Raw genomic sequence first — 17241 nt, 5'->3', positions numbered from 1 at the left:
ACGCCAACACACCCATGTCTGCTCTGGCTCTTGGGTACCCCAGGCCTCTGCTGGATCCCTCTGCCTCTGCAGTGCATGGAGCACTCCCTCCCAGCTTTAGCCTACTTTGTGAGATCCCGCTCCTCCAGGCTGCCCTCCTCGACAGCCTGGGAGACAATCGTAGGAACATGAGCTGAGGCAGGTGGTCGGTCTAGCTCCCCACCCAACTGGGGTTGCAGTCACCAGCCCTGACCCCCTCCCCCAACACCCTGCACAGACCTGCCAGGCCCTGTGGGGAGCCCACGGGGGTGGAGGGGCTGGAGGAGAAGTTATTGCTTGAGTGATCCGGGGAGTAGATCTGTGATGGGACAAGAAGAAACAAAGAGCCACCAGGTGGCCTGTCAGGGCCAGCTTCTCGGGGTCACTGGCTCAGCCACCCACCACATCCCACGCCTCACCGAGGCCAGGGCCTTGCCAAGGGCATCTCCGGAGCTGCTGGATGTGGTCCCACGGGAGCCTGTGAGTGGAGAGATGTGAGGCCCTAGCCGACAGAGGCTACCACACGGATGCCCCAGCCTGGCCCTGGGCGGCCCAGCCAGTCGGGGTCTGCTGCCGTCCAGCACCTGCCTCCGCAGGGCTCTGGGGCCAGGTGGGCTGTAGGGCTCTGCGCGAACAGCACACTTTGGGGGCCTCAGTTTCCCCAGTGGGGCCCCCTAATGAAAGAGCCACTTTGAAACAGCTGAGGAGGGCTGAGGAGCCGATAATAACAATGATAACCAGGACCACACTGATAATGATACCAACAATGCTAATCTTGAGCCCATGGGGGTGGGGGACAAAGGGCTATACCCAGGAGGCTGTCTGCCCCGCTGACGGGGGGCGTGTGGCTGGAGATGCTGCTGTAGGTGCCTGCAGGGCCCGAGAAGGTAGATGCGGCTGGAAGCCCGCCGTTCACCTCTGCTCCGTGCAGCTGGTAGCCCTGCAGGGTGGGAAGGATGGGTCAGAGGGGTCACATCAGGGCACTGCCCCCCACCTGCCAAGAGCCACCCACATAGCTTACCATGCGCTCATGCTGGTGCAGGCTGCCAAACCCGCCGCTGCCCCCCACAGAGCTGCCGCCACCTGCCGGGAGGGGCAGGGGGGACGAGCCCCCGCCCAGCATGGGCCCAAAGCCTGCCTGGCCTGGGGCGCTCCAGAGTTCAGCAGAGGGGTGGAGGCTGCCATCTGCGGAGAGGGGGATGGTAAGGTGGGTGGGCACAGGGACCCCCGGCCTGCTCCAGGCAGCCTGGGTGAGCCCCCATACCTGCCATGTAGAAGGGGGTGGGGTAGGAGCTGCTGGGCGTCTTGGCGGATGGGTAGGTCGTGGGGTCCCTGCCGTAGTCGTCCCCTGAGCTGGGGGGGTACACCTGCAGGGGCCGCGGGCATGGTCAAACAGGAAGGACTGGGGCTTAACTCTGTCTCCCCTCCACCCCACCCCCCTGTACACTGTACAGCTCCAACCCCTCTCTCCAAAACTGTGGTGGCCAGTGTCTGTGGCTTGCCAGTGTCATCACCTATCTGCAGTTCCTTCTTCACCCCACCTCCTGCCCACTCTGCAGAGCCCCAGATTCAGACCTGAGGCCTTTGTAGATTAGACGCCTCACCCCGACCCAGACTACCTTTTCCCTCCTTAATCCAACAAACTCCTACTGATCCATCAAAGCCCAGCAGTGTCGTCCCCAGTGCTGGAACCTCCCTCAGACCAGCCCGGACCACAGGAGACCTGGGAGCCTCAGAGGCAGGGCCCTGGGTACACCTTCTGCCCCAGCTGCTCCAAAGAAGTAAGATGGCAAAGGCCTTCTAGGATCAGCACCAACCCTGATCAGCTGGCACTGTCTGGAGAGTGCTGGGATCGACTGGCAACATCTGCCCCGACAGTGGAGCAGAAAGCGGGGAGCAAGTGATGAGTCAGGGGGGATGGAGTGGGCTCAGGGGCCTCTCACTCTGATGTTTCAGATGTGACATCATGAGATGAGGCTTAAAACAACCTCCACTTGCCTGCTCCCCACCCCTAGGCTGCAGGACTTCAACCTTGGATGGTAACCCTGAGCCTGGAGTGGGCTGGGTCAGCCTCGGGGGCTGTGCTGGTGGCCAGTGAGGGAGGCAGGCAGAGAGGGCAGTGACCGATCCAGGGAATCCGGCAAATTGCCTTTTCTCTCAGCGTGATTAAGTCGCGGGAGCTCGGCACTGGGAGCCACTGACGGCTCGGCACCATCTGCTGGGCCTGGCTCCCTGCCAACCACAGGCAGAGGGGCAAGGATGCAGGGTGGCTCCAAGCCAGGCACAGGGAGCAGGAAACCCTCTGAACTGCCCCCATGATGCCTATCAGCTCCCGCTCCTGGACCCCTGTTCAAGCCCTTTCTGAGGAGCCTCAGCCACAGGAGACCACTTATCTTAAAACATAAGGGACCCAGGCTAGACCCAAAAAAGGCCTTCCCGACTCCCTCAGAGCTGGGGCCTCAGGGCAGAAGTCCTCCGAGCCCCTGGGGCTTTCACCAGAACCCACGTGGGGCTGGCCCAGCCTGGGGGGTGTCACAGAGGCACTCAACCCATAGGGCCCATCTGTCCCATGACTCACTGAAGACGGGAGGCCAGGCGGCACCTTCCGGACCTTCTTGGGCTGCGAGTCTGTCGGGATAGGAGGAGTGAGAAACCCCGGCCCGGATCCCACCTCACCCTGGCCCTTCCCACCAGACATGCCTGTCACCAGAGGTGGCAGACAGCCTTCCCACCACCCACAGCTCAGAGAGGGGACCTGGGGGCTCTACTAATAGAACAACTCAAGCCTCTGTCCATGCACAGAACCTGGGGGGCAGGCATGTAGACTTCATAGGATGTGACTGCTGGGCCTCAAGGGGACTGCCGCCCTGGCCCACTCACCCAGGCTGCTGTCCGTTGCTCTCCGCCGAGGGTGCCCAGAGTAGGAATAATACTGTGACCCGCCCTTGATGCCCGAGGGGGACAGAGGCCCTGGGCTGCTGAGGGCCAGCTCACTGGGGAGGAAGCCCACCTGAGGGAGGGAGGGGAGGTGTCATCAGTCAACCCCCACCCCCCTCAGCCAATTCCAGTTAAAACAGTAAGTGCAAAGGCCGAGGCCAGGTCCTGGGGTGGGCGACCCGGGGAGGAGCTCCCTTCTGGCCAGCACCTGTGGAGTGTCTCTGATCAAGGCGTGAATGCAAAAGGCAGAGAAACACTGTCAAACCTGAAGATGCCGTGCGGTCTGGGCGCTAACACGCACAATTGCACCTAGGGAATCAGCTTGGTTTACTTTGTATGTATCCCTCCACTTTGCTTTAAGGCAAACAGTTTAAACTCGCAGACACTGGTATAAAATGGGACTCTTCCCTGGAGAGCAGGCGTGACTGGGGCTGAAGGCCCACAGCTGCAGCCTCAGCCTTCCCATCTGTAAAATGGGCACGCCAGCCGCTACACGGCTCAGGGGTCATTGTGGGGACTGACGGGGCCAGGCAAGGTCTCCCCAGGCAGGGGTCCTAGTGCCCAGCAGGCGTCCTGTGGCTGTGATAGCTGCCACGCTGGCTGCAGCCTAGTGTGCACATGGGTGGTGCTGTCTGCAGCAGGGCCTAAGACTAAAGCCCCCAAGGGGTGGGGGAGAGGGCCTAGAGGTGTGACCAGGACAGGAGGCCACAGGGGACCGCTATGGTGGGTCACTGCCTCATCAGCCTTGCAGCAGGGGTGATAACCTTGCCCAGGCTGGAAGCTGTGGGATGGACCACAAGGCTGAGCTGGCCTCAGGTTCCCTGTCTGCCACTTGAGGCTGGGTGGGCGGGTGTCTCCTGAAGCCCCTTCAGCTATGTAGGGGGCCCGCAGGCTGGACCCAGCCTCTCCTCCACAGGCACCTGGCTTGGTCCAGGGCCCGGCCTGTTTTAGCTGCTGCTGGTGAGTGACCAGCACTTGGCTCAGCCAAAGCAGCTTCACAGATCAGGAGGAATTCAGGATGAGTTTGTTTAAAATTAAAACTAGAGAATATGAGGTGCTGACGAGAGATCAGGAGCTCCCCCCGCCGTCGCCATCCACCTGCACCACCCCCCAGTCTGGAGAGCGGGGTTCTCCAGGCTCTGCAGTCCCATGCCCTCCCCGCAGACACTGCCTCACCTGAGTCAGGCTGCTGACGCCAGCGTCTCTCCCGAAGGCAGCGTATGCGCCCCGCTCACTGCCCTTGCCTGGGGAAAGGAAGGAGGGTCACCCGGAGCTGCCTGCACACAGTAGGGACTCCACAGTGCACAACACTGAGAAACGTGGTGGGACACTGCTCTCCCTGCAGGGTAGCGAGGGCCCAAGGGACAAGTGGGGGTCCAGCCAGATGCTGCCCCCAGATAACCTGCAGAGTATCCTGCAGACATGCCAGGCCCCCCTCGTCTCACCCCCGAGTTGGGACAGCACCAATTTGCCCCACCCCTCCGAGCTTCGGTTTCCTCTGTTCAAGGTCATGAGGTGTCAACTCCCCAGAGTGCTGGGTCTCAGGGGACAGGCTGGGGTCCCCGCTACTGCCTTAGTTCAGCACCCGGGGCCCGGGCTCCTTCACCAGCCTCCAGCCAGGGTTAGCTAATGAGTGAGCAAGTGATGTCCCTGGGGACGCTAAGTCAGGTGACTCGGTGAAGGGGCCCTCCCTCTACGTGGGTGGGCAGGCCCCCACTGTGGGGGGACAACCTGTCAGAGAGAACTGCTGGTGTGAACGGCCTGCTGCGGTACACAAACACCTGGATCCAGCCTCGTCTGAAGCAGGTCCCGGGACCAATCAGTACCTGAGCCATGCAAGTCTGTTTCTGGCTTCTGCTGACCACCAACTTTGACTGAGGGTGGACCGTACTCAGCCCTACTGTGAGTAAGGACTCAGAATGTCTGACTGACTAACATGATTTATTCTCAAACTGCGGGGGGAAATCTCCCTTTTATTTTATTTTTTCCCTTTTATTTTAAAGGACAATTCCAAGTAGACTTCTGGAACAAACGCAGTTTAGGGAGCAGGCAGATGGACCATGCTCCTACCAATATGCAGATACCCCACAGGCCGCACCCAACAGCTCAACCTCCCATGACCCCTCCAGGCAGGCAACAATGGGCCCAAGTAGGGATGAACAAACTAAGGCCTAGAGGCCAGAGGGACTTGCCCTACAGTCCAGAGAGTGAACTTCCTTCCTCCCAGGGCGGGTGGCTGTGGGAAGCAGAGCTGGCCAGCCCAGCCAGGGCTCTGGGCACCCGCCCTTCCACCCCACACTGAGTATGGGGCAGGCACTAAATAGGGGGTATCCTGAAAGCAAAGATGAGGAGACGAGGAGAGGAAGCAGAGGTTCTGGGATGGGACCCGCAGTGACCAGAGCCCTGTGGATATACAGCAGGTGCCTAAGCCATGCACCAGGCCCCTGCATCAGGGAAGGACCAGCAGGGCGCGTCAAGGAGCCGGACCAGGTTGGGGGCCACACTGGAAGACTGACCCCACCCTTGGGCCCTGGCACTCACTGACCACGCCCCACCATGGCCGCACCAGCCCCGGTCAACAACCAGGGGCCCCAGGAGGTGAGACCTCGCCCACATCGCCACTAGTTCCCTGGGCGTGTCCTGGGCTCCCTGCTGCCCTGAGCTCCTTGGCCACAGGAGCGTGTGGCGGGCGCGGACACAGCTGGGCTCTGGGCCCTGCTGACCAGGCTAGGCCGTGGGAACTGCCCATGTTGGAAGAGGCTGAGAGAAGAACCCTGAGGGGGACCCTCTGTCATGGCAGGTGCAGAGGTGACCCCAGGCCCCTGGATCAGGCCCCACCTCCCAGGCTGGGAGATGCACACAGATGCCCGCTGGATACAGCAGGTGCTGGACGCTGCTCTCCCCAACCCTCTTCCCAGGGCCGCACCCAGGCCACACTCATCTATCTGGCTCCTTAAGTGTATTCAGCCACACAGGGCTTGACCCCAAAGCCCCCCCCACCCTGGCTGATTGGCTGAGGACCCCCAGTTCACCCACCTTCCCAGTGACTGCGAATCCTGCCATGACCCTTGGCTTGGGAACCACCACCCACCCCCCAGCCCCTCTCAACCCCCAGACACCCCAACTCCACCATCAGCCCCAATGCTTCCCTCAGAACAGGGAGACCAGGGCTCATGGGAACAAGGGTCCTGGGGGCCAGGTCCCTTCTTGGTGAGCAAGATGGGGGTGGGCCTTCGGGTCTGGGTAGCTGAAAAGTAATTACTGCCAGTTCTTGGAAGGCTCTGTGACAACCCTATCCGGAGGGTCAGGAAGCCAGGACTCAGGGTGGGGGACCCTCGTCCAGATCCTGATCCCCACAGTCAGGACGTGGGCCCTCCAGGGAGGGCGAACGGGCCTCAGCCGGGTCCTGAAGTGGTCAGGATTTCACTTCCCAGGTGCACTTGGAGGGTCCCCACCCATGTCCTCTCTCTGGATGGATATTCTGGAAGCCTTGGCACTCAAGTACACTGCCAACCTCCCAGACCAAGTGGGCGTGCGGGGAAGTGCGAGGGGCACGGGTGCCACACATGTAGACACTCACCTCCAAGCCCGGGGCCCAGGAATGTGGAAGAAGGGAGGCTGCTGTGGGACTCACCGAAGTGGGCACCGTCACTATAGGTCTGCGGGGAGACAGCAGGGGTGAGGGAGGCACCCCCACTTCAGGGCTGGGAGAGAGGCTTGGGAGGCACCTGGGTCAGGACACGACCCTACAATGCAGAGCCCAGAGTCCCTGCAGACCAGGCTGGCTCCAGCCTCACTGCTCTGGGCCCATTTCCCCATGCAACACGACCCCAGGGAGGGAAACCAAGGGTCTCGGCCTCTAGCGGCCCCTCACCCGGCCGGGGTCGAAGGAGGAACTGTCTTGCTCACTGGTGCCCCATGAGCCCGAACTTGGCCGGTCCTCGAGACCTGTAGGGCAGGAAGGCAGGGTCAGGGGCCTCACCTGCCCACTCCACACCAGCCCCCACCCTTGGCCAGAGGTGAGGGGTGGGGTGGCCCTTACTCAACCTGGGATGCTTTCCAGGCCGTTCTGACCCACCCTGGAGCCTATCCAGATGCACCCACCCAACTCTGCCCACAGTGACACCACCACCAGTGACAAGCACCCTGGATATGCGGGTACCAAGAAGACCAATTCCACCCACCCAGGACTGGCCCCCATCCTGCCAGGAAAGATGGAGCCCTTGACCGGTCTCTGGGCCTCTTAGGGGACGGGGGCGGGAAACAAGGGATGAGCTCTCATCTCCCCTTTCCCGTAGCTGCCAACTCAAAAGGTGGGGCCATGCCTTTGTTGTAAGGAGGAGCAGCAGCAGCCACCACTGACTCCCCACCAAGCACACAGGCTGGCGCCTGGGGAAGTGGAATCCAATCTGGAAGACGGGAGCCTACCCCGCTCACCCAGCCCAAGGTGTGGCAGGGGTTAACCACAGTTGGGACTGGGGACAAGGACCGTGGATGGAGGGGTGAGCAGGGTGGGGCCCTTATCTCCCTGAACACGCGCCAGGCACGGCCCAGGACTCTCCCCACCTCGTTCAGGGGCAGACAGCATGTGCTCGTGCTTTTCATGGGGGAGGGGTGGGTTGTCTCCAACACAGCCCATCGGGGGCCACAGGGCTCAGGACCCGGAAGAGCAAAAATGAGCAGTCCTGGGGCCCCTCCCACCTGTGTCTCAGTTTCTCTCCTCAGTAAGTGGGGTCATGAACACATCCCACTTTGCAGGACTGGGGGTATCCACATCTGACACTGAGTCAAAGCTCCCCAAGCTAGGCTGGGCGAGAGATGGGGGGAGGGCTGTGCCCAGCACTGCAGGCTGTGCCAAGGGACAACCCCTCCCCCTGCCCTGACCCTGCATGGTGGACATCAAGAACACCCTAGCTGGGAACCTTCACCCAGCCTTCCTTTGCTCATCTGTACCAGAAACTTACTTCAAACTGCAGCCTCCTATTTTGGTGCCTTTGTGTTAATCATCTCCCCTAGAGAATCGGTGTTTAATTGCTATCTAATTTGCAAAATTGTGCATATTAATCTTCTGGTCTGATGAATATTCATATAGATCACTTAAGATTTTGTTTTCTAATCAAAAATTTCCAGTGTGATTATGATGGGGGGCTGAGACCTGCCATGGTGAGCAGGGGGTCATACAGGGAGGTCCCATGGTCTCCGTGAATCCATCCAGCATTTGCCACCAGATTTGGGGTGTCTGTTCCCCAAGGCTCTGGGCCTTCACTTGGACTACGGGAACTGGAGCAGCTGGTGGTGGGGAGTGACCTCGGGCACAGGGCCAGCACTTGAGCCCGTTTCCCTCCACACCCGCTTACCTGTTGTCCCCTTGCCCTCTGGCACAGCCCCTCTCCTAGATGAACTCATTCTGTTCTAGGTCCCCCATTCCCGTGGGCATTCGCAACAGGCCTCAGGAACTTCGAGCAAGAGCAGGAGGCCAGGTCCAAGGCCACAGCCAAGCCTCCCTGCACCCCAAGGCCTGGCAGGGCTGAGGGGCACTCCTGGGGCCTGACACCCAGGGACCCAGCCAACACAGGCCCCACAAGATTCAGGCAGAGGCAATCAGGCCCTGCTCTTCCCTTTTGGGTAAAAATCTCCTCCCCCAGTCCCAGCCTCCCCTCTCCTACAAACGACAAAAATAGGGATGACCCCTCCCCTACTACTCCCATTAAGTTATTCCCCCCACTACTGGTTAATTACACATTTTAATAACCCATCATGAATATTCATAACACATCCCTTGTTCATGTTCCAATTAATATGTACTAATAGAATAAGACTTCACAGTCTGAGTGTATTTTTTTTTTTAAACAATCACACTCTTTTATTTTAATAAAGCTGGAGATGAAGTGGTGGTGGGGCCGTACCCAGAAAAATCACCTCTCTGCTCAGTCCTGGCCCCACCCCAGCAACAGACCAGAGATGGACCGAGCAGAAGGCTGGGGGGGTTAGGTGCGGCACAGAGGGACTTGCCCAGCCCGCACCCCAGCTGGCTGCCTCCTTGGCCAGGTGACATGGGGCCTTGGTACCAGGTGATTCCTCCACAGCAAGTCTGAGGACTAGGACCTTGGACCAAGTCCAGCCCCTGCCTCCTTTTGTCAATAAAGCTTTATTAGTACAAGGTCACAGGAATTTGTTCCCGCACTGTCTACCACGGTGTTTGCCATTGTAGATTAGTTGCACATACTGTCTGGCTCTTTATCAGAAAGGTCAGCTGACCCGAGCATGGAGATTCCTAGAGCCAGTCCCCCTGTATAAAGCAGCCAGACCAGTGGACTTTGGTACTTGGAGTGTGGGGAAGATGGTCACGGCACCTGAGCAGGGCCCTGCAGTGCCCCCACCGCAAACCTGCAGCTGTATAGCCATGGTGGCTGTTGGGAGTTCTATCCTGCAGCCCCAGGCCTCGGGTCCCAGGCTAAATCCAAGGAGCTATCCTCTCCCCACCTCACTCCAACACTCGCTCTGCAATCCGACTTTGGCTCAGCCAGGGTGTGTCCCTGGGTCAAGCCACCACCCTGCCCCAGGGTCTGCCCAGGTTCCCTGTGCACCCACTACCCTGGCCAGGCTAGCTCTCTTCCCTCCCTCCAGCCTCTCCCAGGGCTCCCCACTGCCCTCAGGGTAGAGACCAGACTCCTCCCTGACCACAGTTCTCTCCCAGCTCACTCCTACCTGACCCCCAGCAGGTGAGCAGATCTCGACCCCACCCAAGGTCTGCCTGGGTGGTCCCCACACCTGATGACCCTTTGTCTCCCAATAGGGAGGTCGCCATGCCAGCCCCCTCTGTCCCCAGCGATGCCTGCACAGGGCTAGCCCCCAAACAACCTCCAGACACCGTGGCCCTCTCCACTGATCCGATAGCTACTGAACCCATCAAAACGTCATCTGCTGTGCCATCCTCCTGCGGTCACGTGTGGTGACTACTTGCCTGCAATGTGGCCTCCAGGACTGGGGAAGAGCTCCCACCGCCACCAGGGGCTAATTAACACACACTCAGATGGACGTAAGTGGCTAGCGACTGCTGCATTGGACATGTGAACCACCGAAATAAAAACTAAATAATAACGGTATAAACCACAACACACACCATGATCACACCTGAGAAAAAATTAACAGCACCTAAAGGGCTCCCGCACTGCCCCCAAGCAAGGAGATTTGAGGCTAAAGAGAAAGTCAGTGGAAGTAACACCCCACCATTTCCAAACCAAGGCTTCACTCCAACCCAACCTCTCATGAACCCCTGGAGTGGAAACCCCTAACCCCAGGGGCTTCCCCACTGGAAGGAGCTGGCCCTCAGGTGGAGGAGGGGGTCCCACAAACAGATGGTAATGCAGAGAAACAGGGTCTCTCAGGTGCAGAAGTTGCCCAGCTCCTCCTATGAATTTCAGATTCCTGACAAAGCGACAGCAGAAAGACCCTCTTCTGTTCCAGTCTATCACGGACCGGGTGGGAGGGTCTCGACTCCACCCCACCACCAAACCTAAGCTCAGAACCCCAGTCAGGAATTCCCTGCAAAAACAGGCACAGGGCAAAACAAAACCAGAATACGGAAGACAGCCATGTTCACGGATTTAGGATCGATCCCAGGAAACAGAAGGGTACCTAAGACTACCACTGTCGCATGTGCGTTCCCAAGGAAACTGCAGAGCTTGTGGGTTCCCTGGAATGGATGGAAGATAAGGCTTCTGGGAGACAGGAAACAGGAGAAACTAATAATTTTGCAGCAAATTCGCAAAAGCAGCATCAGAGGTGGGGAGGCAGAAGTGACAATGCAGAAGAGGTGATCAACACAAGAGTGGGCTCTGGGGATGCCCCCAGACACCAGGGAAGGGGACATTCTGAGACCCCAGGCATCCAGGGAGAACAAGGGAAAAATCACCCAAACTCAAAAACACTGAGTCAAAAACAACCTAGGTGCTCAAAGCGAAAGTGAGGAGCTGGAGGAATGCGCACATCTCTTGGACACCACGGACTCGCATCCCCATGCAATAACACAATCCATAGAACTGAAGCTCAGGGAGGTATATAGTGGCCTCCCTGGGGAGTACCAGCACCAATCCCATACCCAGCCCACTGCCACTCACAGGAGGCAGGTGCCCAGGTGCCGCTCACCAGAAAAGCAGGACCAAGGTGACATCAGCTGCAGCCCCTCCCTGTAGATCATCCAGAAGGAAGCACTCCCGGCAGGAGGGTAATCCCAGCACAGGCCACTCCAGTCAGGAGGAAGTGATGAACGAGCACCTTTGACCCACACGTTAAACAGAATTTAAGACACTATCCCACCAAGAGTGGGCACCAGAGTGCACAGGTGCTGCACTGCCTGGGGGACTCCCCACGGTTTCTCCCAAGGAACCCTTGAGCAGCTGCCATCATCCCCACTTCAAAGATGAGGAGACTGAGGTCTCCTAAGTGGCAGAATTAATATAACAAGAACACATGTTTCCCAGCTGGATACAAACACACAGGACAGGACTTGAAAGGAGAAATGACGTTTTTAAAAAGTGGCAATATATTCAAACCAAACAGGAGGCCAGGGGAAGGTCACTTTCCTGCAGAGCACAAAGATGTAATTTCACTTCTGGGGAGGAAACAGCCTGATCCAGGAGGAACCCCACCAGCAGAGTTGCACACCAGCACAGGCTGCCAAACTCAACCCAACAAAGTACACCAGACCCGGGTGCAAGGAAGAAAAACTACCATCAGTGTGTGAAAAGTGAGAGGGACGCAGACTCGACTTTTCTGAAACCTGAAAAGCGCTCTGGAACAAGTGACTCGGGAAGATGATCAGATGTACACAGACATACCAAATAACACCAGTGAAACGGAGAGGCCAAAACATTTACACACAAGTCTGAATTCAAGGCGCAAACTCTCACTGGAATGGAAGGTGGGTTTTTGCTGACAGTGGGCAGGACCCACAGAGAATACCCCACTGTCCTGTGTCCTTGACATTGGACAAATGAAAAGCCTGACTGCGATGAGCAGGAGACGAAGATCTCACAGCTCTGGGTCCAAGTGCCCATTCTCAGGAAGAATGACAGGGGGCCATTTCAGGAAAGCAGGGAGACCCTGCACCTCCCCAAAAGTGGTAACAGCCCAAGCCGTGGTTACTTGTTGCGTCACTGACCCAGAAATGAGCCAGTCGAGGAACAAACCCTCCACCCCCCCAACCTGGAAAACTGGAAATCTCTGAAAGAACTTGACCAAAAGGGAAATTTTTTTTTAATATTATCAAGAATCTACATTTAAAAATAATGAAAACACACATTTTTGAAACCAACAAGATATGGCCAAAGTGGTCCTCAGAGGGAAATTTATAACCCTCAAGAGAACAGAGGTAAACAAATGAGACTTCAATTCAAAAGAAAAACTTAACAAAAAAGGACGACTTAACACAGAAGTAGTGGGGAATTCCCTGATGGTCTGGTTAGGACTCCACACTTTCATTGCCAAGGACCTGGGCTCGATCCCTGGTTGGGGAACTAAGATCCCACAAACGACGTGGCATGGCCAAAAAATAAAGAAAGTGAGAAAGTAAAATAAAACAATACAGAAATAGGGCAGAGAAAAGCAGTCAACTGATAAACATCAATTCCACAATGAAGTAGACTCCTTGGAAGAAAAATCAATAAACAGACACAAGGAGACTTCCTTGGTGGTCCAGTGGTCAAGACTATGCCTTCCAATTTGGCAAGACTGCCACCAAAGGGAAGGTGGGCTTAATCCCTGGTCAGGGAACAAAGACCCCGTATGCTTCAGGGCAACTAGGCCCACGTGCCACAACTACTGAGCTCATGCACCTCAACTAGAGAGCCTATGTGCCCCAACCACTGAGCCCACGTGCCACAACGAAAGATCCCATGTGCTGCAACTAAGACCTGTACTGCAGACAAATAAACAAATATTAAAAAAAAAAAAAAGAAAAAAAAGGCTGAACCCCACATGACCTGCAAAATGCAAACCTGAGGCTGGCAGATCTGGTCTGGCAGTTAAACAAGGATATAGACCAAACGCGAAATTCAGGGTGCTTTGGAGTAGAAAACACCATTAATTTCTGGACAGAGTCAGGAGGTGGGGAAGGAGGACAGCAGGGGCCATCCTGAGATGCCCAACACACCACGATGATGCCAATCACTCATGTGGATAGTTGTATAGGACCAGAAGGAAACGCCCAGAACGTGATAAACAGAGTCAGAGAGATCTATCTCGAATCAACAGCCAGAATCAGGCCCGGTCCTGCTGACAACAGCCAAACAGCACAACAGCACACGCCTGTGTGGTTCCAGAAACACTGGCTGATGGGAAAAGGCACATGGCATCCTCACCAGGATGGAGGAAGCCGGGTGCCTGCAGGTGGTGTACTTGGAAAACCAAGCCAAGCGAAGAACCTAATTAGGGGATGTCAGGAGGCAACCAGGTAGAAAATATGATAAAAAAGATCCCCAAACAACATTTGTTCAATTGCAAGTCATGTTTGACTCTCTGTGACCCCATGAACTAAAGCAAGCCAGGAGTCCCGGTCATTACTATCTCCCAGAGTTTGCTCAAACTCATATCCATTGAGTCGGTGATGCCATCCAACCATCTCATCCCATCGTCCCCTTCTCCTCCTGCCCTCACTCTTTCCCAGCATCAGGGCCTTTTCCAGTAAGTCGGCTCTCCAACCACAGTATACAAAGTCCTAAAACATCTAGAAACAACCCTCACTGCAGAATTATGTGACCAAATTAAGAAAAAAACAAAAACTATAAAGTGATTAAGTGCCTTATAATTAATAGTTTTCAAAGTTGATCTTAAAAACTTAATATTAAGGGTTGCAACTTAAGGGAGAAGACACCAGGTTCTTACAATGTAAAAATGCAATACCATAAAGACAAACAGTTCTTCCTAAACTTATCTATGAATTTAACATAAAATCAAAATCCTGAAAGGTTTTTTGTTTTTGAAGGGATGTGGGATGGGAGGAGATATAATTATTCTAAAGATCAAAAAAAGAATCAGCATATCTCAAAATATGTGGGTGGGAGACCTGGAAAACAAAAATTGACGTAAGACTATAAAAAAACACCACAAAGCTATAGTAACTAACACTGGGTAGTACAGAAGTAAAATATTTATATTTTTATAGCAAAGTAAAAATACAAAGCAAAAATTCATGGCTAAATGGCAATTTAGGAAATGCTCTGAGGCATATCAAACCACCAAGAAAGATTTTCTTGAGTTTATTCTGTTCTGCTGCTGCTGCTAAGTCGCTTCAGTCATGTCCAACTCTGTGCGACCCCATAGAAGGCAGCCCACCAAGCTTCCCGGTCCCTGGGATTCTCCAAGCAAGAACACTGGAGTGGGTTGCCATTTCCTTCTCCAACGTATGAAAGTGAAAAGTGAAAGTGAAGTTGCTCAGTCGTGTCCGACTCTTAGTGACCCCATGGACTGCAGCTCACCAGGCTCCTCTGTCCATGGGATTTTCCAGGCAAGAGTACTGGAGTGGGGTGCCATGGCCTTCTCCTTATTCTGTTCTAGAACTTCCTAAATTAAAGGCTTACTCCACTTCTTTCCATTGTATCTGAAGACTGTCAAAGACTATGATTCCTCTTCAAGTGCAGCTTTGGCTGCACCTGTTTCTTATGTTTACGTTATTGCTGATTTCTGTCTAGCCTAGCTGTGTTTTACTTTCCTCTTTAACTCAAGAGGCAGACAAAAAGGAATTTTGTTATTTCCAAGTAGTTAGGCTTTTTGTTTATTTCTGCATTTTTTGGTCTTTTATTTGTAGTTTTACTGCATTCTTCTCAAGGAATATGAGGAATTATATTTTGGTCACTTTTTTTGGTTACCTCCTTTTATTATGCTTGGTATGTGATCAATTTTTATAAGAAGTGTGATCCCTATTTACAGGGCATGGCCTTTGAAGGATAGTTCTTCTAACTGAAGGTGCCTTTCAGGCCTCATTCCAGGCTTTTCATCAGTATCTCTGGGTCCAGGGCCCAAGAGTGTCTGTTCTGAGCAGTCCCACAGGTTAGCAGGTTAGGTTGGCCATGTGTGCCACTGGCCAGGAACTGCTATGTAAGTTCAATCTTGATCACTCCATTATTGAGGTTCTCTACCTCCCACTTATTTTTCATTTCTTTGCTCTCACAAAAGCTGTAAAGGCATCCTTTTCTGCCCTCCAGCGTCTTTTCCTGTATATTCCTCAGTCTGATGGAATGAGGAACAGGTACATTCATGACCGTCACATCTGCCCTGCAGAATGGACTGTCATCTAATTCTTAAAAATTTCTCAGAAATGGCACCAAGGCTAGAACAAGTGGAAAGACTTGACAACATAAAAATGAAACCTGTAAACCACTGAGAGGAATTGAAAATCTACATCAGCAACAGTTATAAATGAAAACTTATGAAAAAGGCTGCAACACAGATCACAAAAGACTAATACCCTTCCTATAAAAAGCTCTTGCAAATCAGTAAGACCCGTATAGGGCAGGGGCACAGGACACTACAAAGAGAATACAGCATTGGGTGGTTAGCTGGGATGCTTACTAAACTCTCAAAGTTTCAGCTTTATCCTAAGTATAATGGGGGAGATGACTGCACCTGTCTCACCACCCCGGGAGGACTGAGGACTCAGAATGAAGGATCTAGGGTTGGTTCCTGGAGTACAGTGCTTGAGAAATGCTGATATAAGTTGCTGGTAAGTGTTACTATTGCTGTTGTTCAAAAATTCATCAGGCAGCCATAAAAAGGAACAAACTGTTGATCCAACAACTTGGATAGGTCTCCAAGGAAGTGTGATCAGTGGAAAAAGCTGACCCCAGAAGGCTCCGTGCTGTGTGGTTCCATGTATGCAACCTCCTCAACACAGCGAAGTTGGGAAGATGGAGAAGAGGAAATCAAGGGTTGCCAGGGTGAGGTGGGGGCGAGGGGGGAGTGGCTGCAGGTGGGAGGTCGTAGGGCAATGGAACAGTCCTGAAGAGACCGTGGGGGTGGCTTCATGGTGCTACACGTGGGAAACAACTGCACAGAGCCACAGACACACAAATGGTGCACGCAGGACTCATTAATAAACTAAAATACTGAATAAACTCTGTGGCTTGTACCATGGTCAGTCTCCTGATTCCTTGTCATATGAGAGGAGGCTGGGAGGGGGTAGGCTAGGGAGGGGCTTGGAGCTGCCCTGCACATTTCTTTACAACTTCCTGTGAATATATTGTAATTTCAAAATAAAAAGCTGACTAAATCCAAGTAAAAAGGGAGGAGGGCTCAAGACAGTGATCAGAAATTCATAAAAAAATAACCCATCTGACCAATATGCTTTTGGAAAAATAATGCTTTTGGAAATGAGCGATTGCTCATTAACAAGTTAACGCCCGCTACAGAGGCAGATTTGGAAGAGGTGGGGAAGAGCCGACCCTGGGATGCCAGAAGGACATCCTCACCATGGACACAGGTCCACAGCCAGCGGTTCTGGTCTGGAGCTTAGGCTGAGGCTGTAACCACACATCCGTGCTGACCCAGCGTGGACGCCGCCTTGCCTGCCTGTGAGGTTTGTACCAAGACTGTGTTATAAACATTAGAAACACAAACCAGGAGAGCTGCAGAGACATGACAACAGAGAAGCCCTTCCTCTGGGGTCAGCCAGCGCCTCCTGATGTTTCTGGTTAGGGGGCCCTTGACCCTATAGTTTTTGGCACAGGAGGTGCTGCCACTGAGACAGCTGTGCCTCGGGGTTTCCCAAAAGGGAGGGGGTGGAAAAACTATTCTTATTCTACAGCCTTCTGATCTAACACAAGTAAGCCTCCGCGTCAGGTCAGCGTGGCTTCAATGCTGCCGACAGTCTAGACAGAGATAGCACAGACTGCAGGGCGGCTGCTCAGCCCACACGCCCAGAGACCCCTTCGCTGGAGACCCCTCCCCATGGCCTGGGCAGCTGCTCTCCTGGTGCAAAATGCTTTTTCGGAGCAGGTCTAGGAAAATGCAAGTGGACTTGAATGAATTCTAAGCAAACACTGAGCCAGGATGTACAGAGCGGGAGGGGAGAACCGGGCTGGCAGGACCCCCTGGAGCTCTCATCCCCTGAAGGTCACCCTGCCTGTCTGGAGGGCGGTGACCCAGGCTCAGAAAGCAGGGGGCTTCCCCAAGGCCTATCCTGCAGTTTGACCACCAACATTCATCCCTGGCATCTTCCTGGGGTCTCCAACTCCACCAGGGAAGGAGCAGGGGAGAGCCCCTCAAAGGGGCCAGTCTCTGTTCCTGGGG

At 54.7% G+C, this 17241-nt stretch overlaps 1 protein-coding gene across 11 annotated transcripts in view; it reads right to left on the bottom strand.

Moving 5' to 3' along the window:
- The window catches only part of TCF3 (transcription factor 3), a 33304-nt gene that overhangs the window by 8401 nt on the left and 7662 nt on the right, over nt 1-17241 (bottom strand). For all 11 annotated transcript variants that reach the window (XR_003511828.1, XR_003511829.1, XR_003511827.1 and 8 more), the window contains exons 4-13: nt 6830-6903; nt 6536-6614; nt 4132-4199; nt 2899-3028; nt 2597-2646; nt 1283-1385; nt 1040-1203; nt 829-958; nt 438-496; nt 259-337 (exon numbers count right to left, since the gene is read on the bottom strand). Coding sequence is in view for 8 of the 11 variants with exons in the window: in XM_027546552.1 (XP_027402353.1) it covers nt 259-337; nt 438-496; nt 829-958; nt 1040-1203; nt 1283-1385; nt 2597-2646; nt 2899-3028; nt 4132-4199; nt 6536-6614; nt 6830-6903 (936 nt within the window). In the remaining 3 variants the exon portion in view is untranslated. The remainder of the gene's footprint in view (nt 1-258; nt 338-437; nt 497-828; nt 959-1039; nt 1204-1282; nt 1386-2596; nt 2647-2898; nt 3029-4131; nt 4200-6535; nt 6615-6829; nt 6904-17241) is intronic.

The sequence above is a fragment of the Bos indicus x Bos taurus genome, chromosome 7 (genome assembly GCF_003369695.1).
Source record: "Bos indicus x Bos taurus breed Angus x Brahman F1 hybrid chromosome 7, Bos_hybrid_MaternalHap_v2.0, whole genome shotgun sequence".
Classification (NCBI taxonomy): domain Eukaryota; kingdom Metazoa; phylum Chordata; class Mammalia; order Artiodactyla; family Bovidae; genus Bos; species Bos indicus x Bos taurus.
Note: the sequence above shows the minus strand (reverse complement) of the source record. Positions and strands in the feature narration are given on the sequence as shown.